Here is a 23,365-nt window from a genome sequence, read left to right as displayed (position 1 = left end):
TTTTGTTAATCGTCTTAGGTAAAGCATGCGAAAACATTGACAAAATGAAATCTCTTGCATCAATATAGCGTCTTCGAGTTTCTTTAAATGGTTTTTAATGAAAATCCCTCATTCTCTGTAAAATGTGTCATTGAGGATGTTAGGAGGGGTTTCTATGATTGATTTTGAACTATAGCTTGCCTGCTCTGAGGCAAACCAAGTGTGTTTGATAAATTATGACACTTTTATGAGAGCAGTCCTTAATATTTAAGCAGACATGTATGTGTGCATGTTTGTATTAAAAGTCTTAATAGTACTGCGATGTCTTCTATCTATTAGCATGCTGGGTGTGTTAGACTCGTCCTCCTTCCTCTTTTTTTAACTTCAATGTCTGCAGTTTAGTGAAAAGTCTGCAAATTTGATCATGTTGGTGGCGCCTGTGAGATCTTTCTCTGACAGAAACTCAGATGGGGGCTTCAGTTAAATCTCCCCTCATCTTTTTAGAGATACTGCAGCTCTGTAATCCCAGTCCTGTTTTTAACAGCTTAGATGTGACTCTTTTGATTTTTGTATAAAAGTCAGATTTTTATTAAGAGTAAAAAAAAAGAAACATTAAAATGTCATGTCTTTCTCTTTCCTTTTTGGTGCATCAGCCTGTCCAGGGTTTTGACTATGCCAAGCAGCACTTGGGCCAACAGGGGGGAGATGAGGAGATGTTACCTGCCAGTCAGGATACATTAGTGATGTCCTTACAAATTCGGGACACGTCACTGTCACTAGAAAAGGCACTGCAACAAGATGGGACTGCCAGCAAGAAAAGCCTCCCTGCTGACAAACACAAAAGGTATCATCTACTTCCAAATGCTGTAATCCACTTTAAGAACAGTCCTCATCTATGCAAGTAGAACTCATGTTGTTTTTTAGAATATTTTAAAACAATTTGCTTGCATTATGAATGGATAACTTGTGCTTTGGTTCCAATTTTAAGAGAGTTGGGTCAGGAAGGGCGTCCAACCTAAAACCAAAGACAAATCAAATTTGTGAATCACAAACAGCTGACTCGCTGTGGCGAACTCTAAAGAAAAGCAGCCAAAAGACAACATATGTACGTAGGTTGAAACAACTGAAAATTCCACTCTGTAATTTACTGAATAACATTAGCTCTGCAAAACAAGGAAGCAGTTCATCTCCAAATGAACGTCGAAGGCTCTCATTTATTCCAGGTGACGTCTTGAAGTTCAGTCATGGCATCTGGACTTGGATCTTTTTTTCTCGAAAAAATTCATCAGAAAAGTTTGCCAGACGGATGAAGCGGAAGAGCGTATTTTCTGATGAAGCCACTTGGATGAATTGTGAAATGTTTCAAAAAAGAAGATTTTACATCTGGTTTAAAATACAAATTTTTAACAGGAATTAACCAAAACAAACTTTTTGTATCTGAGTTTTTTACTCAGACACAAAACCAATTGGTCTAGTCTAGTTTACCTTTTTCATAGCTGGAAACAAATCCAGGCATCAAGGGGTTAAACATTTAATAAACAAAATTTAACACAGCAAACCCCATGGAAAACCAAAAAGGTGAGAAAGCAGATGACCTGAAATTGAACTAAAAACCAGACACTTACTGTATACACTGAGGATAATGAACTAAACAAAGACAACTATGGATGATTGTCAACCTAAACTGGGGAGACTAACTAACAAAGAAAGCACAACATGACAAAAACCAAAGAAACATTACTAAAAATGCACAGTCGTTATGAAAGAATGCTTGGCTAAAAGGTTAGGCAGGATGCTTACAGGGAAACCAAGGAGAATCAAGGATTTATTGGGAAAAAATGCAGGAATTGGGACTGTTATGACTTTAAGAAGTTCCCTTAATTTTCCCTTCCTGGCAATTTACCACTGGCATCCCTTGGTTGATGCATAACAGTCTGTTACAAAAGAAACCAAGTTGTTTCATTATGCATACAAATAAATAAAAAGATGTTAGTGAATTTAAAAATTACTCAAAGTTTATTTTTCTAAATCTGCTAAATTTTCTAAATGTGTACACAATTCTAGACTAGACATACATAAACTGTGGTAGAGGGCAAGTATGCATTTTTCTGCACAATTAATCTGTAACATAGCCCAATGAAGCATTGTTTAAGGAGCTTCAAATATATCCATTTATGAATCTAATATGTTTGACTACTTTACTTGTCATCTCTTGAATATTTATTTCATTTGAACACCCTTTTGAAAACACAGACAAGTGCAAAACCCCCACAAATACTTAGCATTAACAGAGCTGGTGCACATGACTTGACATGACCCTTCAGCTGAGAGTGTAGAGTGGAGCCAGCATTTTCTACCCTTGTCTGTAGCTGGGGATGCTGGCCACTGTTCTACTGACTCTCTTTGCTGTTATCAATTTCAGCAGACAATGAGGGGATAGACCCGCGTGCTTTGATGTCAGCCTCGTGGCTGTTTGAGTCTTGGCTTGATCAGCTCTAATTCCAGCTACAGTTTAAAGTCAGTGGAATGAAGTTAATGGGAGAGTCAGTCATTCTTCACTCGGGACATGGATGCAAAAAATGCATGTCTTTGATTTCATTTAGAAGAATAACGATTTATATGCAAATCCGCAAAAGAGCACTATTGTTAAAGTTTGATAACTGTTGCAGCTTAATTGTCTGTAATTTAAAAAAATATGTGCAGAACTCAGGAGTCTTAATGTGACTGGTGTTCTTAACAGAGGTAGCATGTAGAGAAAAATTTAATAACACTCCTTATTTCTCTATGCGGACAAACGCTGTAAACATATATTATGGTAACTGGACACTTGAGAATGAACGGTGAGCGTGTAGACGGGAGGGATGACATAACCTGACTATGAGCCTTGCTTCCTGAGAGCTTACCGCCTTTTACTGTTGCTATGGTTACCCACAGCAAGTTGCCAAGTGAAGATGGTTCCGTCATCAGCAACGAATCAGAGAGGCTGAATTCCGGCAGGGGCCTGACGGTGCTGAAAGTCACAGCGCAGCAGAAACTGAAAAAGGAGGAGACGAACAAGAGGGATGGTGAGTCTTTTGTAGATGCAAATACAAATGATTTGCTCCGCTGCTCCCCTGCTGACAAGGTCAGGTGTTTCAATTGGCAAAAATGTTTTCGCTGCCTGTGTGAAAACAGTTCCCCAAGTCTAATTTCCTCAGGCTTGCAGGTACCTTCAGACAAACGCATGGCACTGCAGCTTTTTTATAGGCAGGAAGGTAACCACTCAGCAGTAAGCAGAGCTGGACCAGATGAATATGCATGAGGTAGACTCTTGATACAGGATGTCACACTACCAGAGGCTGTGGCACAGGAATACACACACAATGCAGCAAGGATCAGCAGATAAAATGGACCATGTGAAGCCTCACTTTTCATGCTCCTCCAAGTAAAAAGCATTACAAAAGTTTCAATTATGTCCCTCTTAATTCCTGTTCTCAGAAGCTAAATGCTTCTTCTTGAGGGTGTATAATAGATTCATCTAATTCAGACACTCTGCTTGTAAGTTAGACGAAGTTTGGCAGAATATGATTTTTGTCGTGGCTGGATTTGAATAATTCATCAAAAAAGTTAAGAGATAATAGAACTGAATCAAGTTTGTCTGATGTTGGATAAAGATTCAAAGTGCAAAGTCAGTTTCTTTCGTTTATCACTGCTGCAGCCTTTAATCTGTTGTCTCCCTCAGTTTGTTCATTTCTTTTTTCTAAATAAACCCAATCTATGTTTGAATGTTGCCAGGTTTGATTGCAGGGTTCAGACAGTGGATTTTGTACTTTGACTGATACTTTACAGTTGTTGTTGTGTTTTTGTGAACTTTCAACAGACCCGTATGACAGCTCATCTGGCTCCCTTCAGCTTATCTCTGTCAAGCCTTTGGCGGCGCAGACCAACTACTCACACCCGGCGTCTTCGAACCGCAGCCAGGACTCAGTCATTTTAAATGGAGAGGTGAATTTTCAGAGTCATACATTATATAAGAAAATCACTTGATAAAACACTGCATGTTAAAGTTCAAGTCCCATTAGCTGTCATAAAATGCAGTGTGTGAAATTTGTTCTCCGCATTTGACCCATCCCCTGGGGGAGTGGTGAGCTGCAGTCACAGCTGCTCTCAGGAACCATTTGGTGGCTTAACCCCCCAATCCAACCCCTTATTGCTGAGTGTCAAGCAGGGGGGCACTGGGTCCCATTTTAGTCTTTGATATGACTTGGCCTGGATTTAAAACTCACCACCTTCCAGTCTCAGGGTGGACACTCTACCACAAGGCCACTGAGCTGGTGTTCACTGTTATTGAAATTATTTTATTTTAATGTCTTGGTGCCATTTGCAGTTTTTGAAGTCCCTTGATTGGCAAAAAATAAAACTATTCCAATCAGCTTTGTTGCCTTTAACTGATTATACTCAGCAGATTTTCATGTATAATTAATGATTAATCCAGCCACTGCCATATTCTCTCATATTATCAACACACAGCAGAAACCCAGAGCTGTCTGAGGCCCCGTCTGCCCACACTGCCATGTCTGTATGGGATTTCATGGAAAATTCTAGTTAAAATGAGGTTTTCATTTTGACTCCTGCAGATAACAAAGAAAAATAAAACTAGTTTCACAGTTTTTCATGGATGAGTTCCCAGCAGGTTAAAATGTGCGACAAAATAATTTGAAAGTGATTTTTTGGTGTTCTGCTGTAAACAGGGAGGTGGAGAGAAAAAGACAACAAAAATGTATTACTTCTGCGTCGTGCTGTATAACAAGTTCATTTGGTCACGGTAGCTAGATGCACTAAAAAAGTTGAGTATAAGTCAGGTCTTGAAGGGAGTTGTGTGTTATTACATTTATTAAAATTATTTTTTAGAAGGGTAACCACCTCATCAGATCTTCAGTGTATCTAAAAAATAATTGAGGTTTTCCCCCACTCAATGTCTCTATTCCGTGTACGACATTCTAAATATCTGCGATCATTCCTTTGAATGTTTTTCAGGGCAGAATCGGAATAAGACAGGCGGAAAGCAGAACCTGTCTGTTTCTGCTGTAATCTGTTCATGCTCTGTAGCATTTTCCTTTTTCTGCTTTATCCCGCCTGCAGGTCAACTTGGCACTGAAGCAGAAATCAGACATTGAGCACTACAGGAACAAGCTGAGGCTTAAAGCAAAGAAAAAAGGCTATTATGACTTTCCATCTGCCAACGGCAACAGTAGTGGAGCTGGAGCCATGGTGCAGAGACAACGCCACGCCGATGAAACAAGGGCCATTGAGAATGGAAGACCTCCAGAGCCTGACGATGAGCAGGGATCCACTTATGTGAAATCACACAAGAGGTGAGGAAAGATTGAATGAGCAAGTGGGAATCTGTTTTTCTCCTGAATTTAAAAGGAAATAGGAATGTATACCTTTGGGTATGTTGGAGGAGATTGCTCTAATGCAAATGATCAATTGAGGTGAGGGGCAGGGGATTGGAGTTGTCTATCTCTGCACTCCACTGGTAATCACTCCACAAAGACATGACTTGACATCTCCTGATGTTGGCATTTCCACTGGTTTAGTTTGCAGATAGAATCATGTCCATCTGATTTAAACGGCTGCTGTCTTGAGCTGGCGTTTTGGAGATAAGAGGATTGGCAGGATGCTGGAAGCTTCTGCTTTACACATGTACTTAAACCAGGATGTCTTTTCTCAGACTGACACCAAGAGTGTTTACACGTCTTTTTCCTCAACACCTGATTGATATATTTTGCTGACAGGCATCACTACAAGCTTTATATAAAATTTACTTTGCGCATTTTCTTCACCTTAATGCTACGGTCACAAATACAACTGCCACCATATGATGAGGAGGCATCTGCAGAATCTTCAAGATTTCTTTTTTTTTTTTAATCGTTAGCGTGGTCATGAATGTAGAGAGTGGCACTCAGGCGACCGTAAGGCATGCGGAATAGCCCACTTTTTATATACCCCCGGGCAGACGGTGGCACTTGAAATGGACGGCCGCCATCACACATCGTCCAATCAGAGCTGCTGCTGCTGGCAGAGTCTCATCCTTGCCCGTCACTGGACTGCCACTGCCTGATTTCGAAGTGTGCCCAGGTGACCACTGATTGGTGTTAACTTTTGGAGAAAAATTGTCTGGTTGCTGTAAAATATTACCCTTTTCTTAAAACCCCCATGCCCACAGTGTGGCATGTTAGTCCTTTGACACCTGAGGCGTTGCCGGCGTCGCTTAAATACAAAATCTTTAACATACTGTCAGGCCCGGCCCTGGGCTGCATGGCGCCCTTAGCAAAAAATGAATTTGGCACCACCTACAGGGTATGAAATTCAAGTGTCCCAGGTGGGGGCTCGAAGCAGGTAACTCTTCGTTTAAAAGCGAATGCGCTAACTGACTGCGCCACCAGTGAGCTAATGTTCAAAGAAAAAGTAGGATCATTTCAAATGTAAAGGTGTTGAAAGAAAAACACTAAATCACAAGTTAAATTTGTCTTTTTTTCCGACCAAAATGCAGGGTGGGAGTGAATTTCCAAGCAATTTCATACTAATAAAACAGACAAACTCTGCTTTGAGCCCGTGTTTCCTCCTCTACCTGTTTTCATCCTTAAAGTTTTAAAGAAGCACTAACAGCGACAACACGTGTGCTCCTATCCTCCCCCCAACCCAGCTTAGACAGCAGCAGCGACAGGATTTACGTTTTTAAATTATCATTTTTACATTTTTTTAACATAAAATGTGTGGTGCGTCAAAATGCTTAACAAAAAAAAAAAGAAAAAAAGAAAAATTAATATATAATCATTGTGAATTGCCGCTCCCTCCAGCAGATCCCACCCTAGACGGCCGCCTAGAATGCCTTTACCCAGGGCAGGCACTGCTCATACTGTAACTTTTCAACCTTTAACACGATCAACATAATTCCGTACGAATTCTGAAGGAGAAAAGCGGTTTGTGCCACCTTTCTCCTTTAGAATCTTCTGGAATGATGTTGATCGTATTGACGATTAAAAATTTACAGTAAATCAAAGAACATAAAGACTGCCCAGATACAAACACCACTGTAGTCACATGCTAAATTTGCTGAAAAACGTAAAAACCCGCATTTAGGTCGTCGCTAGGTGACATTCTGGGATTTGTGACTATCGCCCAACTCAAACAACTTTGTTCTATGGGAATTTATTGAAATGATTGCTTATTTAAGTGATAACCATATTTTAGAGGCTGTTCTGTCAGACTTTGTGCATTCAGGTTTGGATTTTTTTCCATTATTTTTAAATTGAAAGGGCAATGTGAGTGCACTGCCTTTTACAACTCAATTTTTGTCCCCCTCAAATTCTGGATCACACTTGCCCAAGGACTTTTACTAAAGCCAACACTGCCTTTTCCCAGTGATGTGATTTTTGCTGTTGAAACCTACCAGCTATCTGTTAAAATATTGTAATGTATTTTTCTTCATCCATCTCCTCCTCTGTGTTGAGGAGTCTCCAGCTTTTGCCTGAGAAAAAAAAAAAGAAAAAAAAAACTCATAAATTGATGTTTGCATCTCCGTATTCGGCTGTAGGGAGGATAATAATGAAGGAATGCTCAGTGCCTGGTTTCCTTCAATGCTGGAAACTGTGGTCATATTTCTTTAACTAAATAAAAGTAGAAGTTGCTTATAGTTTGAGAATAAATGCTGCTTTGACTATGACTGCTGCATGGCCACCCTATTACAGACTAAATTATTATTGTTGTTCAGGAATACATATTTAAGCATAATTATTTCTAACTATTTATTTTTATTCCAAGAAACCTAAGAAAAAATAATAGTTTTGTTGTTTGTTGCCTCTAAATATATGCCTTTTACATTGAGTCAAAGAGTTTAAATAGACCATTGCCTATTATTAATATTTTGGTGTCATAATGTTTTATGGCTTTTATTTTATGCTGTTTACTAATCTCTATCCTGGTGTGCCTGTCAGGGGTGACACAATCAAACTTTATTACAGCAGGTCTTCTGTCACTGTCTTTTGCTGCCTGGCGCTCTTTAACTGAGAGTTATTTAAAAGCATTAAATTAATAAACTGCTGCACTTCAGGTTTGCCTTCCTCAGAATCCACTCTTTACTCAAATTGACAGGCACTCCCAGGTAGGACACGCAGCCTATCGCAGCAGACAGAGTCTGAGCAGTCCAAGCCCTGGAGGAACAGAGATGGACCTGCTTGTAATGAGAGAGAGACCCAGGAGAGGCATCCGCAACAGCGGCTATGATGTGAGTCACAAGTCATCAATCGCCTCTATTAATGATGAGATATTTAGGAATTGAATGCTGTTTTACAACAATTTTTTCCAACATATTACAGTCATAATCTTAATATTTTATGGGCGTTGCTCAAGTTGAGATTTTTCAGTTTAGTATTAAACACATAAACACAGATTTAATTATTTAAATTAAACAAGCCTCACCACAAAGAGATTGATTGCATGGTGCAGAAAATACCAGGATGTTGGGGATTCTGGTGCAAAAATATGATCAGTCATTCGTGGGGCAAACACTCCAAAATAAAAGCTCCTGTCTTATGATGAAGATCACAGATGGCTGTTGCTGTTGGTTCAGTATTCATGATTAAATATTAACTGCTATGTACTTATTGTAAAACGTTAACCTATTGATGCCTATTGGTGCAAATATGCATCAAACCACTTCTCCGTTCACTTTATTCTTGAATTGAAAACCAAAACATGATTTTTTTTTTGTTTTTTATAGCTGGAATAAAATCGGGCATCAAAGGGTTAAAAAAGCTGACCCATAATCCCTTTAGAGGCTAAGTGTAGAGGTTATTGGACCCGATCATATCTGTAAATTTCACTGAAAACAGCAGTGTTGTGTTTACTTAGCAAATTTCACCCTTTAAAGCTATATTTGGATGTCATTAGTACAAAGATAATCTTTTTTAATGCTTTCTCTGCATAGAAAAATGTAGAAAACTTTTTAAACTGCAGGATTCCCAAAGAGAGGTTGTGATTGTGGCCTTACTGGATGAACTGCCTAAGTGATTTCATGCATCCACATATGCTTTGAGTTTACTGCTGGTCCTCCTTTAAATTCTTCCAGCTCTATTAGAGATTCTGTGTAAATTACAAACATACTCAATACTCAATGTTTTCTAGCTTTAAAGCACTGAAAAAAATCAGACAGCATCCCTAAAGACCTGGTTGTTGTGTTAACCGCATAATGTTTAGTTTAGGGTTCAGGTTCCTTACACTTAGCATCTTCCTTTAGCAGAAACTCGCTACTGCTATAAATACAAGTTGGCTATTCCCTCAAGACTGATCTCCCTCTAATTGACATCAGTTTAGCTTGTTATTAATTTGTCGTTATTTTATAGACATCTAACAAGCTCAGAACATTAGCTATAACACTTTCTGAGCATTTTCATTCTCCTTTCTTTAAAAACTGCATTTATGTTAAATGTTACTGTTATTGTCTTCCTTTCAGTGACCTATAACAGCTTAATATCAAACTTTTATGTATTAATCATTCCAAGCTTTTACATTCACATAATTGTCTGTGTCATTGGAGTTGTTTTTATTTTCGACCTTTTCCATTTAAGCAAATATATGAAACTGTTTGAGATGTAGGTGATATTGGAAAAATAAATGGTAGAAATCCTTGATTTTAGTGTCACCACTTTACAACACTAACAAACAGCATCCTTAATCACACCTAATTTGTTGGTCTCCTGTGCAAAATACTGTTTGATTAAATCTGCAAGTGACACTCCTGCCAAAGCATGACTTTCATTGTCCAACTAATGGTAAAAAGGTGGCAATGGCCCTGAGACACACACACATACACTCAAAAATAATAGAAAGAAAATCTATATTAGTTTCAACTTAACATTGAAATAAGTTTTTACGCATGAAAAATATTTTATAAGCAGCCACATAGTGAATTTCCATAAATGTCATGCTTTATGTGCTGGTAGAGAGGGGTGTTTCATCATTCTCACTGTTTGAGACACAGTGTATGAGATCAAATCCAGTGGGAGGTTTTATACCAAAGCAAACTGAGGAAGTGGGTTATTTTAAAAGATGAAAGATTTTAAAAGTGTTGTTTTATACATATGCTTCTCAAAACTCCTGGTTTTTTGTCTACTTTATTGTTAGGGCTTTTATGCTTGGCTTTTTCAGCCATGACATCAGAGTATGTGTGCTCCAAATAGTCACAGGGCTGACCTTTACTAAAATGCACTTTTATTCTAAGCTGGATATGAAAGTATTTTTGTGAACTCCCTCCAACCCTGAAGCCATTTGACCTATAACAGCAGAAAACCAAGAGTTTAATTGCCCAGGGTTTCATATTGAGAGGCTATTTTTTGCCCTTAAAGCCTCTTGTATTTTTTTTAGGTTAAAACACAACCATAGTTTTATCTGCAGAGTGCAGTCATGACAAAAGTTCAAAGAACATAAAAAATTAATTGCAGCAGACATGCTAAATGCTTGGAAAAGTACGTGCTTTTCTTAAGTTCACATTACCACATTGCAGTGAATTAATCATAAAACTTCAAATCATTCATACTGATACCCAAAATAATTCAGAAAACCTTTGAAGAAACCACAAATGATCATGTTACATCTTCAATGATGGTTTGGGACAAAGCTAGTGGACTCAATGGGTCAAGGACTACCCACCTGCTGGTTTTTCAGAAACTATGATTAGGTTTGATTAGGTCTGATTAGGGTGATGATTCAGGTGTTTTATGAACTGTGGCCCTGAAGTGGAATCACACTAACGCAAAAATGTATTAAAAATAACAATGAAAATGAAAACAGCAAGACAAATAATAAATGTCCATAATAAAAAAAATAAATAAATAATAATAAAAAAAAAAACAATAAGAAACTATAAAAGGTAAGTATTATGGGATATCACAGATTGGATGATCACATTTAATTTTTGATATTTAAGTTTTTTCAAATGTGTCTTGAATGTCAGCACACTAATAAAGGTTTTATGATTATTACTGAGCATAACCAGTACCTATTTTTTCAGCTTTATGTAAAAGAAAACATTTTGAAAAAAAAAAGTTATTTCCGGAGAAAATGAAGCAAAAGAAGAAACCAGAAAAAAGTAGGTATTATGGGATGTCACTGATAGGATAATGATGTTTGTCCATCCAAAAGTTATTTGGCATTAGGCGATGCTGGATATGCTCAGAGGTGAATTTCTAATGAACTACTTTTTGATTTTGCCAAGAAATTACATAATAATTTAAAAACCACTGGGAAGACTTTTACATTACATCTTAAGCTTATTGGAGTTGGACTTTATGGTTTCATTAAGATTTAATTTCATTTCATTTCATTTTTTTGGAAATCTGTTTTTTTAATCATTTGCTTTTCTTTTTGTTTTTTCCATCATGATCTTTAATGTGTCTTTGTGTTGAGTGATTTTTTTTTTTTTTGTGTGTGTGTGTGATTTGCACTTTAGGGCCATTGTAGTTTTGCCAAATAGAAGCTCCGATGGAAGTTTTTTTTTGGAAAACATGTCAGATGTTGACCCTTGAGGCCTGAAATTTGAGACCAGTGTTTGGAGTAAAAATTTCTCACACTACTTGTTGCACAGCCAATAATGGGTTAATTACAATGTGTAAAACTCTCTATGTCCATTTGTTTAAATCTGTTAAATTCATGTCACAACATTAACTTCAAACTATATTAGACCTTTTCGAATCTCTTGGCTTCAACCAGGAACCAGTGGGGCCACAGAATCTCTCCTGTCCCTTGTTTCAAAGGAGCCTGATTTATGAGGCGCACCCGGCTTCTCAATTGGCACAGGAAGTAGGGCAGTCCTGACACGTACATTTGTCCCCACATTTAAAAACTGAATAAATGGCTAAAGGGTGGAGACTGAGTTAAAATATGGAGCAAAGGCAATGGTGTAAGATAAAACTTCAAATTGTACAAGAGTGTTTGGTGTTCCACTTTAGCTGTGCCTGTCTCGTGTGGTTTTCGTGTTCCAGACTGAGCCAGAGCTAATCGAGGAGACTAATGTCGATCATCTAATGGGACAGCGAGGATACATGTTTGGCCGGGGCTTGAAAGGCCACTCCGAGACATCCACCCTTAGCTCACAGCCATCCATTGATGAAGTGAGGCAGCAGATGCACCTGCTGCTGGAGGAGGCATTCAGTCTGGCCTCGGGGGGCCATTCCACATCTGGGAGACACGCCCACGACCACCACCCCCTTCCTGATCACTACAGCACGTCCCCTCCCTTCTCCTATGCGGACGTGGTGACAAGTGCTCCGGGCACCATGAGCTGCGGGGGTCTTCAGTGGGTACCGTCTTATGGAGTGGACACGTATCAGTGCAGCCTGCCTAAGCCAGTATGTTAGCTCTTCTTTCTGGACATTATTGTGTTTTACCTACAATAGAGAAGTCAAAGTTTGACAACTAAATAAATGTAAAGAAGGTGAACTATTTTAAAAATTTCACAATGTTTTGGACACTGATTTTGTTCTCCATGCCACATTTGCTTTACATAGTTATAACGTCTGTGCTACAGTAAATGATTGATTAGATGTAACATTTTTCTTCTTTTCTGTAAATTAGTTTCATCTTGGGTACCCATCTTTATTGATTCTATAAAACTGATCATGCTCTGTTCCCTGTCTGCTGCACCTCACATAACTAGCCATAAACACTTTCTTCAAACTTATTTAAACTTGACTTTTGCTGTATTTTAAAGGCTTTTCGCTTCACCCAGCTTCCTGAGATTGCGGTTGGCTCTCCTCCCCCTCTACCACCTCGCACAGGCCCCCCACCCCGGACCCCCTTGAGACGGTAAGGCTGATCAGATGCAAGACAAGTCCAGGTATTTGATTTGATTGTTAAATGTGGGCAATCAGAGGCACTTTACAAAATTTTAAATGAGAGTGAACATTTTTTGAAGTGAAAAAGTTCAACCTCTTAGGTATGATTGGAGTTGTAATCAGTTCTTTCTGCAGCAAGTGTTATATGACCTGTAAAATTTTTTTAAAAAAAGCAAAAGCTTTATAATAATGAGAGGAAACTGTCCACCTCCACTGACTGGGCTGAGGAGAAGGAGAGATCAAGGAAGAGCAGCAAACAATAAACACACGATCTGTCCTCAGCATCCTCAGACTGCTGAGAAATTCCTCGTTTCATCATCTTCAAACGCATCCTCAGGCTATTAGGTCACATGCCTTCACCATGGTAATTTCAGGCCTTGCATAGATTTTGATCCGAAACAAGCTTATAGAGTGATGCAAGGAATGTTAATGAGGTAGTCACTTTTTCACGTGGAGCAAGCCTGCCATCTAGTGGTAAAGCAGTTTACATTTTTAAGAGTTCTTCCATATCTGTTCAACTTAGTTCTACTTCTGACTTGGGGCCAAAGGGAAGGAGCTCAGAGATGTCTGTCACTGAAATGAGGGGTCAACATGACAGCAACCCATATGGGCCACCCATAAGAGCGGCCCTTCCGTCTGTCACTGCGGAGCAGCCTGTGTCAAACTACTCAGGTAAAGATTATTTTCAAGAGGCGGTCAGAGTTGTTGTCTCAGAGCATGAAGACTCTGGTTTGAATGTGTGTTTTATCTGAGCGTGATGGGATTTATTCTTAAACTTTATTTATAAATTGATTTATTACTTTAAATCATCCCTTTAAATTAAAATGTTCCTTGTCTAGGCATCACTTGCCTTTACCCTGAAGTATGAAAGACTCCAGCACCTCTAGTGATACAAGAAAAAGTGGAAATAGAAGATGGATGAATAACGTCTCTGTCTGTCTCAAACAGGAAACCCAATAACAGCCGTCTATGCGATCCCAGCTGCCAGAACTGGTTACTCAGACTATTTTGTCTCCACTTCACCCACCTCCTACCACAGTCCGTCCTGGATGTCCTACCCACCAGAACCAGAGGATGTCGCCCCACAGTGGGCTGATTCTGTAAGAAAGCTAGTTGATTCAACTTTTGAACTTCTGGAGCCCTTCAAAAAGACAATTAAAAGGAGGAAAATCATCATATAAGTTTACAGCATTTTTTTAAATGTCATTTTTTCATCTCTTATTGGTGAAACATTTGCAAACTATGACTTTTTCTGAAGTCCAGTGAAGTGTCACTGATTAATTTGTATAGAACAAAGATGCAGTTACTACAGTATGGATGTAAAGACTTAAAGAAGAACATGAATAATCACCTATACTTTTTATTTTAGCATCTTCTCTCATTAATTATGATCAGACCCTACCTTTGCACAAAAAGAATGATTTGCATTTGACCTAAAATACAGAGCCCCTAAAGCACAGGAGTGAAACTCCAGGCCTTGAGGTCCAGTGCCTGCCATTGGTTAAATACACCTGATCCAGGTAATCAGCAGGAGAGGAAAACGGACGTCAAAGTAAAACAAAAATATAAAAAGAAATGGCTTCTTATGCACAAAAGAAAGGTGCTGGTGTGCACAAGCCAAAAACGGTCTGCCTTATTTTTCTTTTTTTATTGTTTTCTCATGATAACAAGATAATGAATACTTTACTGTAGCTTCCCTCTTTCCCTTTCTCGCACAGAGACGCAGAGAATTGAAAATATAGAGACTGATTCAAGTCTCTATATTTTGTGGTTAACAACAAAAATAGTAGAAGAAAAGACTCCACAAAAGTTGTTTTTTAGTCTCTTATCAGTGGATCTATTCTCCTCAAACATCTTAATTCCGTCGCATGGACCAGCCCTTCTCCCTTTATTTCCATAAAACCCCAGACAACAGGTTGAATGACAGAACCCGTGGCTGAAGAGCATGTCTGCCTGGTGCGTTCACTGAGCTCCGGACATCATCAGCTAAACAAAGCAGTTTGTCAGAGAAAATGTAGAACATTAAGAACTGATCCATTAATAATTGATTGATTTGATTGTGTGGAACCTTTTTTCTGAAAAAAAAAACAGTTTTTTGTAAACTATTTTTTATGTAATAACAATATATAAAATCAAAATAATACAATATGAAATTATAGCGTTAATAAATGAAAAGGAGCAGAAAGAAGAAAAACATATCTGTCCCTCTTGCTAAATCAACAAAAGTACATCAAACAAAGAAAATAAAAATGATCTTTTCACAAATAATCACAGCCTACATTTTAAATGAATATATAAAGATAAATACTTACACATTTACATAGTTATCTATACAAACCTTCACTTAATCATTTTTACATGCGCAAGGTTCAGTGGCATTAACTACTTAAATTTTTATGAAATAATTTTTCTACACATTATCTATAATATTTGCCTAACATTTGAACTTTTAATAACACGCTTAAAGGCAGCAATTGTTTTTGTATTTTTAGTTTCTTTGTCCAGTTTGCTCCATATGTAAAATGTATTCTGCCAGACTGAGTTGGGCTCATAGATATATAGGTTAGGCTGAGTGTCTGTTTGGGTCCGCTAATGTCCGGAGCTCAGTGAATGCACCACGCAGAGACACTCGTCGGGCCTGGGTTCTGTCATTCAACCTGTTAGAGAAATAAAGGGAGGGGGGCTGGTGGATGAGATGGAATCAAGGCGTTTGAGAAGCCGAGATCTACAAATAAATTTAAAAAAAATAGACTAAAAAACAACAAATTAAAGACACTCAAAAGTCTCTGCATTTCAGTGCAGAAAAAGAAGAAATGGATACTACAGCATATTCATGTTCACAGGAAAACATTTAAAAAAAAGTAGAGCAGGCCATTTTTGACTTCTATACAGGAAAAGCCAGCATTATTTAGACTGTCTATATCAGATGTCGGCGACCCTTAACAGTAAAAAAGCCATTTGTGCCCATTATCTATTGATCAAAAAATAGAAGGAGCCATATAGTCTTACTTTAGGCTTTAGGAAATTCTATTTTGCCTTTATGAACTTCTTATTGCTTTTTTTTTAAATAAATATGAATTATGTGAAGTATTTTTGGTACCAACAAAAGCAAAAATATAAAAAGAAACTACTATATATCAAAATGGGATTTTTATTTTTTATTTTTTCCTTTTACCTTTAGTAGAGGCCAAATTACAGAAAAAGCTAGCTTGTTGCTTAATTACTAGCTAAAATCCAAATTAGCATAAAATTCCTCAGTAAATTAAATGGGCCATAAATATTAGCATGTTGCTAAAATAAAACCAAAACTCTAAATTAGTCTAAAAACCCCAGTAGATAACAAATTAGCAAAAAATGTTAGCATATTGCTAAAATATTAGCTAAACTCCAAATTAGTATAAAAAACTCTTTGGAGGCCAGTTAGCCAAAAAAGCTAGCTCAATGCTCAATTACTAGCTGAACTCCAAAATAGCCTCAAATTCCTCAGTAAACTAAATTAGCCAAAAATGTTATTATGTTGCTAAAATAGAAGCTCAACTCTACATTAGCCTAAAAACCCCAGTAGAAAACAAACTACCAAAGAACGTTAGCATGTTGCTAAAATAGAAGCTAAGCTCTAAGTTTTTTGAAAATTACTATTTTAATTTTAACTCAGCCAGAGAGCCAGCACGGAGACATAAAAGAGCCACTTGTGGTTCTGGAGCTGCAGGTTGCAGACCCCTGGTCTATATATATATTTTACTTTGATGTCAAATACAAGGGCTCTATAAAAATGTTATATGCTACACTGGCTACATTTTCTAGTTTCCTCTTCGAGGCTTTTGGTGTTTTTCTGCTGTTTCTTCCACATACATGTTTCCTATATGTCCCATCAATGTTAGCTGCTAATACAAATGTTTTAAAATAAAACTAAAAACTGTCTGCAATCGGATTGATTTATCTCTCATTTGGGTTTTGTTATGTTTTTCTAGGTTCCTCTACCTGGGTATGTTGAGGCTTTTCCTAATCCTCGTTACCCACAGGGAAGCCCGTCCAGGCTCCCACTGCAACAGTACAGCCAGACGCTGGAGCAGTCCCCCACTGCTCCCAGAACGATATCTGAGCAGAGTCTGCCCCAGGTGCTTAAGGACATGGACAGCTTGCCCTTGAGCAGCCTCTCCACCTCTGCACTCGTGCAGGCTATCAGGCAAGAGGTGGCTAAGCTGGCAAAGAAGCAAAACGACATGTCAGAGTTCTAGGTTTCAAACTCCTCCCGCGTGAGCAAGAGACGATTATCTCTGCTTTTGTCTCCAAATAAACTGCGAGGACAGACGGACTCTTTTAGACTCATTTTTAATATTTGTACTGTAAGGAAGACTGCTCTTCTTTACCTGCTCATCCTCCACTTCTTGACTTCATTTTACACTCCTTAGTGTATTTCAGCTCATGAATTAATGGAAAGGGGTACGTTCATGTGACCTTTTGGAACATTCTCCGTTGAAGATGTCTCAAATGATTACACACTTGTCTTTGAGTAGAAATGTCATAAGAACTTTTCAGAATTTGCTAGATTTTTTTTTCTGTTTTCTTGTGCACCAACAGATAAGAGTAAAACATTTCGTCATAATGAGTGGACCAAATCTTTCCTGTCAGACAGTTACATTCAAATCACAGTGTATATGAGCATGTACAGTTTAAGGACATTGTGTATTTAATCTCCTTTTATAGAGCATCAGCTTCAAACTAGTCTGGCTACATCAATGTTGGCCTGCCAAACGTTACCGAACAAATGTTTGTAATTCGGAGTTTCAAACTGTACTCTGGCAATTAATCCATTGACTAATCAATGCAAAATCCCACCTTTAAATTCATCTATGATCATGTAATGTATCAAAGATAGAGCATTTGTGTTTATGTTTTTAAAATAGTTTTATCATGCAATAATGAAGTGTGTGCAAAGAATGCAGATGTAAGTAGCACCTTTTATCTTTACAGAAAGATCAGTATATTTTAAAATGCCCAGAATGGAATATTTTATGTAGGTTAATATCTGCAAATAGGTGAACTTCAGCAGTTTTATGTTGAGGAGTGAGGTTTTGGAGGATTTGATGCAAATAGAATCCACAACATTTTTGTTTCTCCTGATTGTTTTTGTTTTTTCTTCATCATTTTCAATGAAGAAACAGTTATGAAGTTTTATGGGAAGGACATGAAGGGGAACCCCTGTTCCTGTGGAACCCTGGCCTTATGTGTGAGTCCACAGTGGTGCTAAGCAAATGCATGTAAGCTCAATAAAGCTGTATACAAATGTAAAAACATGTTTATTAAGCATTTTTAAAACAGAGAAGCTGACTAAGAATGAAATTTAAGAGGGAATCAAAGTATTTTTCAAATATGACTTAGACAGATGAGCTTTATTTAATTGGAGATAAATTAATCCACAATTTCTGAAGCTTACTTTTTATGGAAAGATGATACAAATATGCAGCGCTCAATTATTCGGCATGGTCAGTCTATTTTGTTTGTTTTAGGCTGTTTCACTTCAGGCCATTGTTCAAAGTAAAGAAGAGGGTTTCTTCTCATATTGTACTACCATCCCATTTCTTTGGAAGGTTTGATGAAAATGTTGAGGGACAGTCCACAGATGGGCTGTGGTAAGTTTTTCTACACATCCTGTTTAACATTTTACTGATTAAATCATTATTAATAACGGAAAGCCAGAAGGTAATTGCAGATTCAATTTTTTTTTTTTTTACAGTGATGTTGCTTCATTAGCAAACCTTGATGTTTAAAGCCTTTAAAGAATTGATTAAACCCTTCTTTATCACATTTTTTTTAAATTATGTTTTTGCATATTTTTTCATTTAGATTTTGCATTTATGCCCTGTAAAATAGTCTCTTCTTCACCAGAAACTTTTTTTTTTTATTTTGGTTTACAATCTTAACTCTTTTTTTAAAGTGCAGCACATTCATAGAACATAGAATCCTTTGTTTTGTCAAAAAAACAAATATTTTTTTGAATTCTCATGCTTGATACTGGTACCATTAAAAATGTATTTTCAGGAGATTTATTTCTCTCAACAAATACAGATTAATTCTACAATATGAACTATAATGTGAGCTACAGTATACACATAAAACCCTTTCTGTTGTTTGTCTTCCTGACGGGTTTCCTAATATTCTGTTTTTTCCCTCTGCTTGAATTTGCTGTTTGACTGATCTAACACTTGGGGCAGATGGAGTCTGAAAGAAATATTAGCCTAAATGACTGAAATGAAATAAAACATTTTACTAGAAAAATGCTCAATATGTATCATTGCTTTTTATTAATGCGATTTTGCACATTACATTGGCCATGAGTTATGTCAACAGATTTTGTTAACACGCTTCTCACCACTTGATCCTTAGGAGGCTGAGTTAGCATGGTTAGGTCATTTGATACAGACACTTGAATTTTAAGGATGGTTACTGAAACTTTTTCTTCTTTCTGAAAAATGTCCTTAATGCAAGACTCAAAGTAAGACCGTTGAGGGACACTAGCTTGGTTGACCTGCAGATCAGTACAGTAAAATCCTTTTACGTTATATACGTATACATTTATCTAAAAATATTTTCTCAAATATATATATATATATATATATATATATATATATATATATATATATACATATTTTATTTTTTAGGGATCTGGCAAAACAGAGGTCACAACCTTTAATCTAAATCATTTAAATTTCTCCAGATTTTTAAGTCAAAATCCAAGTCAGGAAGTTTGTGTTCCTCAGGAAAGATGCAATGTAGTTTTGTGTCCAACAGAGGGCAGATGTGTACTGTAAACATTATTCTTTCACTTTGCTTACTCAGCTGAACTAATTATTTTCATAATTTTTTCATATTTTTCACAAAGAATTTTGTTACTTTTTATTAAAACAATTTCAGTGCATTTTGTGATATTATTTTTAGGATTGCCAGTAAAATCAGAGTGTAAGTGTATTTTAGAGCTCATTTAGAGGTCTAATTTCTACCAGTGCTCTGCTCCTCTGATCGTAAAGCAGATTGTTGTGAGACAAAGATTCTATCAAGCTTCACTTTGCTCAGGAACATGCACAACCAACATGGTGGCTCACAGACACTTGCAGTCATTTGAGGGGCTAACAATTCCCTCACATAGGCAGAACTTCCATGCAAAATACTACGAACAACATTGGGAGTTCCAGTGTTCTATCTATGGAGACTATAGTACATGGGCATGCATACTAAGAATCATTTGATCCTGTTGTCAGAAGTTGACTGCTTAGTCTTTGTAAAGTCTTTCCCTATACCCAAAAATTTACTTAATATGCAGTCAAGTAACATCTATTAACCTAAAGAAGAACAAACTACATTTAAGGTACAGTATAGCATGTTAGCTAAATATTTCTGAAAACTCATGACTCAAAAGAAAGTTAAACTTGATCTGGAACAGTTTGACAGAAGCATAAGATAAAGATCTAAGAAATGTAATGCTGTACATTTTCCCATGATGCAAAGTATTTTACTAATAATCCTAATACTAGTCCTCTTGTATTTACCTTTTTTTTGAATTTTAACTAATATTTTTCCTTTTATCTTGTTTTCACTTATTTTCTAAAGAGCCTTACTCAATTATCTAATTTCTTTACTATGAATTCTTTAACAGAGTTTGCTAAAAAAAAATGCATTTTTCAGTGTTCCATGGAAAACTACATCACTAAAAATAACTTAATGTTTAACATTGCAATATTTCAACATATTCAGTCACTAGGTTGCAACATTGTCTGACGACCGTATATTAAAAAGTCTATTAGAAAACGAGTCAAGTAATAAAAAATACTTCTGATTATATGAAAAATCAAATTATTCTTTTTGGCATGTACCTTTTTTCAAAGTTAAACCATGGTCCAAGCCAAAGTCAAGATTAGTAAGTATGTTTGAACTGAGTGATAATTTATGTACCTAGATAAAACAAAAAATTTAAATTTAAATTTATAATTATGCATAGTGAGTATAATATAATATACTGATATCTTCTTTTATCAAGTCCATGTGTCATTTCTGCTTTTTGCTTTTATGTGGTTTTTATTTATTTATTTGTTATTATTTTTAGATTTTATTTCTTTAACTCCAGTGTTTTTCTTATCAAGATCATTCATATCAATGAATTTGGGGAACATGGTCTTTGCAATAGAATCTCCAAGTTCTATGCGAGTGTTAGGATCAGGTTGTGATCTTGTGGAGAAGTCCTCTGTGATCATGTGTGGGGTGGAGACTTAGAGTAGATGGATCCACATAATATAATTTTCTGACTTTAGCATAAAGCCAGATTTATTTTGTGTTCATATAATTGACTGTTTATTGAAAACTGGACTGAGCCGCTGTGATTCCAGTTGAATTCAATTAAAAACTCAACTGCTATTCTTTAAAAACTCAGTTTTTGAAGTGTGTTCCATTTTTCACATCCCATAACATAATGATCAATCCACAAAAGAAAGTTTTTTCTTTATCCTTTTTAATTTGCCTTATTACTGACTTTTTATTCTTGCTATCATGAGATATTTTATAGCCTTTGGAGTCGTATAATTCAAATGAATGAAGGAAATAAACTCTTGATGTCAGTTTAATGTTTGCGCTACCACAAGCACTGATTCATTCTCAAAATCAGAGATGTTTTATAAAAGGAAATAAAGCCGTAAGAGTCTATTAAAATGGTATTTTGCAGTAATATACAACAACATTTTCATGATAATATAAATGGGGATTTTTTAGGCAGATCTCTTAACCCTGAACAGGAAATGGTGTATAAAACAAATGGATGAAAAATTTATTATTTTTCTGTAATAAAGTTGAACAAATCTATCCGGATGATCTAGTACACAGTTTTTCAAGTTAAACTTTCCTGAGAAAAATACTTGATGCTTGAGTCAAAACTTAGAAGTTCAAATATTTCCCACTAGGGTTCAGTGTAAAACCATCAAATCTGTTTTCCTCTGAGTTGAATTTTGTTGAAACAGTAATATCAGACGTGATTTTTTCTCAAAAAAAAAAAAAGTGTTTATTCCTCAGTACGGCAATTAAAGAAAATTGATCCCTTAGTATGTGGCGTCACATGCTGGTGTAGATTTAAAAGTAATAAATTACAAAAACTAGATGTGTTGGGAAAAACAGGAGTTCTGGATTAGCTAGTATAAATACATTTGAACAAATAGAAACATTAAAATGTGTAAATGTATGGCACTATTTTTTATCTTGCTTCAAGACCTAAAGGGTTCCATGCACACAGACATTCACTCACTGTTTCACACTCCACTGCATTATGATGGCGTCAACCTCAACCATCAGGAGCAATGTGGGGTTCAGTTCCAAAGATACTTCGACACATGGGCATAGAAGGCAGGAAAGTAAATAAAATAATGTAAAATAAATACATAAAAACTTTGAATTAAATACACTATATGATTAAATGTAATAAATATGTTTAATTAATATGTTAATCCATCCATCCATCCATCCATCCATTTTCTTGACCGCTGTGTCCCTTTCGGGGTCGCGGGGCGCCGGAGCCTAACCCGGCTGCTGATGGGCGAAGGCGGGTTCACCCTGGACAGGTCGCCAGTCTGTCGCAAGGTTTAATATGTTAATTAATATGTTAATTAGACAGCTCCATTTTTTTTTGTTGTTTGATTTTGAAATGCCAAATGTAAAATAGATTTAAAGATAATTGCATATATTCATTTATTAAAATATTCATCACCAAATATAACTTTTTCTTAACAAACTCGCACTTGAACAACGCATTTTCCTCTGAACATTAAATGATATTTATCACATATGATTAATGCGTTCAGACATTTAAAAAGATAATTTCATTTTCTTCCTCCTTTAAACTCAGCACTTTTATTACCAAATGTTTCATGCTCTGCATTTGTCTTTCAGTTTGGAAATCTCAATAGTTTACTTTGAATGATTGGATAATCATAACTGTTTAATTGACCATTTTTTTAAAAATCAAAAAGCAAAACAAGCAAACAAAAAAAGTATTTTTATCATAGATTATCAATACATTAGTAAGTCTCTCAATTGCATATCTTTACCATGTTTACCCGTGAATTAACTGACGATGGTATAAATAGTGCAATTTTCAAACATTAACCAGATATATGGATACACTTTCTTTTCTGGCTTCAGGTTTTTAATCTTGAGTCAATAAAGATTACAATAAGTTATACTTACATTTATTTTTTTGATTTGACCACATAATAGGGTCAATTCAGGAATGTGGAAACATCATACACATAATATTTTATTGCCAAGATCAGATTTTTATTATGGTATTTCATACAGTAGCTATTATACTTCTGTTGTACAACTTTGATGTTTCACTTGTGACACGTGATTGTTTGGACCTTCAAACTGATACGTTATATCCATACCAGAAACTTCTAAAAATAAAGAAAAAAAGAATAAATAGAAAGTGGTAACCTTAAGAAAACCAACCAAAAAAAAACCCAAAACATTAC

At 36.5% G+C, this 23,365-nt stretch overlaps 1 protein-coding gene and 1 long non-coding RNA gene across 2 annotated transcripts in view; one reads left to right on the top strand and one right to left on the bottom strand.

Annotated features, from left to right (window-relative positions):
* kiaa1549lb (KIAA1549-like b) overlaps nucleotides 1-19,135 on the top strand; it is a gene marked incomplete at its 5' end in the record, with an annotated part of 70,629 nt that extends 51,494 nt beyond the window's left edge. Inside the window, 10 exon segments of the mRNA XM_024295747.1 lie at nucleotides 633-823; nucleotides 2,914-3,044; nucleotides 3,839-3,963; nucleotides 5,101-5,333; nucleotides 8,116-8,248; nucleotides 12,003-12,368; nucleotides 12,731-12,825; nucleotides 13,378-13,526; nucleotides 13,803-13,954; nucleotides 16,826-19,135. Of these exon segments, the coding sequence (XP_024151515.1) occupies nucleotides 633-823; nucleotides 2,914-3,044; nucleotides 3,839-3,963; nucleotides 5,101-5,333; nucleotides 8,116-8,248; nucleotides 12,003-12,368; nucleotides 12,731-12,825; nucleotides 13,378-13,526; nucleotides 13,803-13,954; nucleotides 16,826-17,092 (1,842 nt within the window). The 3' untranslated portion in view covers nucleotides 17,093-19,135.
* LOC118598178 lies at nucleotides 2,876-8,569 on the bottom strand. The gene is made up of 3 exons (XR_004947297.1): nucleotides 8,443-8,569; nucleotides 7,415-7,492; nucleotides 2,876-3,013 (listed from the first exon to the last, which is right to left on the bottom strand). It is a non-coding gene; the product is annotated as an uncharacterized LOC118598178 (long non-coding RNA).
* Nucleotides 19,136-23,365: the final 4,230 nt, after the last annotated feature.

The sequence above is a fragment of the Oryzias melastigma genome, linkage group LG3 (assembly GCF_002922805.2).
Source record: "Oryzias melastigma strain HK-1 linkage group LG3, ASM292280v2, whole genome shotgun sequence".
Classification (NCBI taxonomy): domain Eukaryota; kingdom Metazoa; phylum Chordata; class Actinopteri; order Beloniformes; family Adrianichthyidae; genus Oryzias; species Oryzias melastigma.
This window is presented reverse-complemented; position numbering and strand designations above follow the sequence as displayed.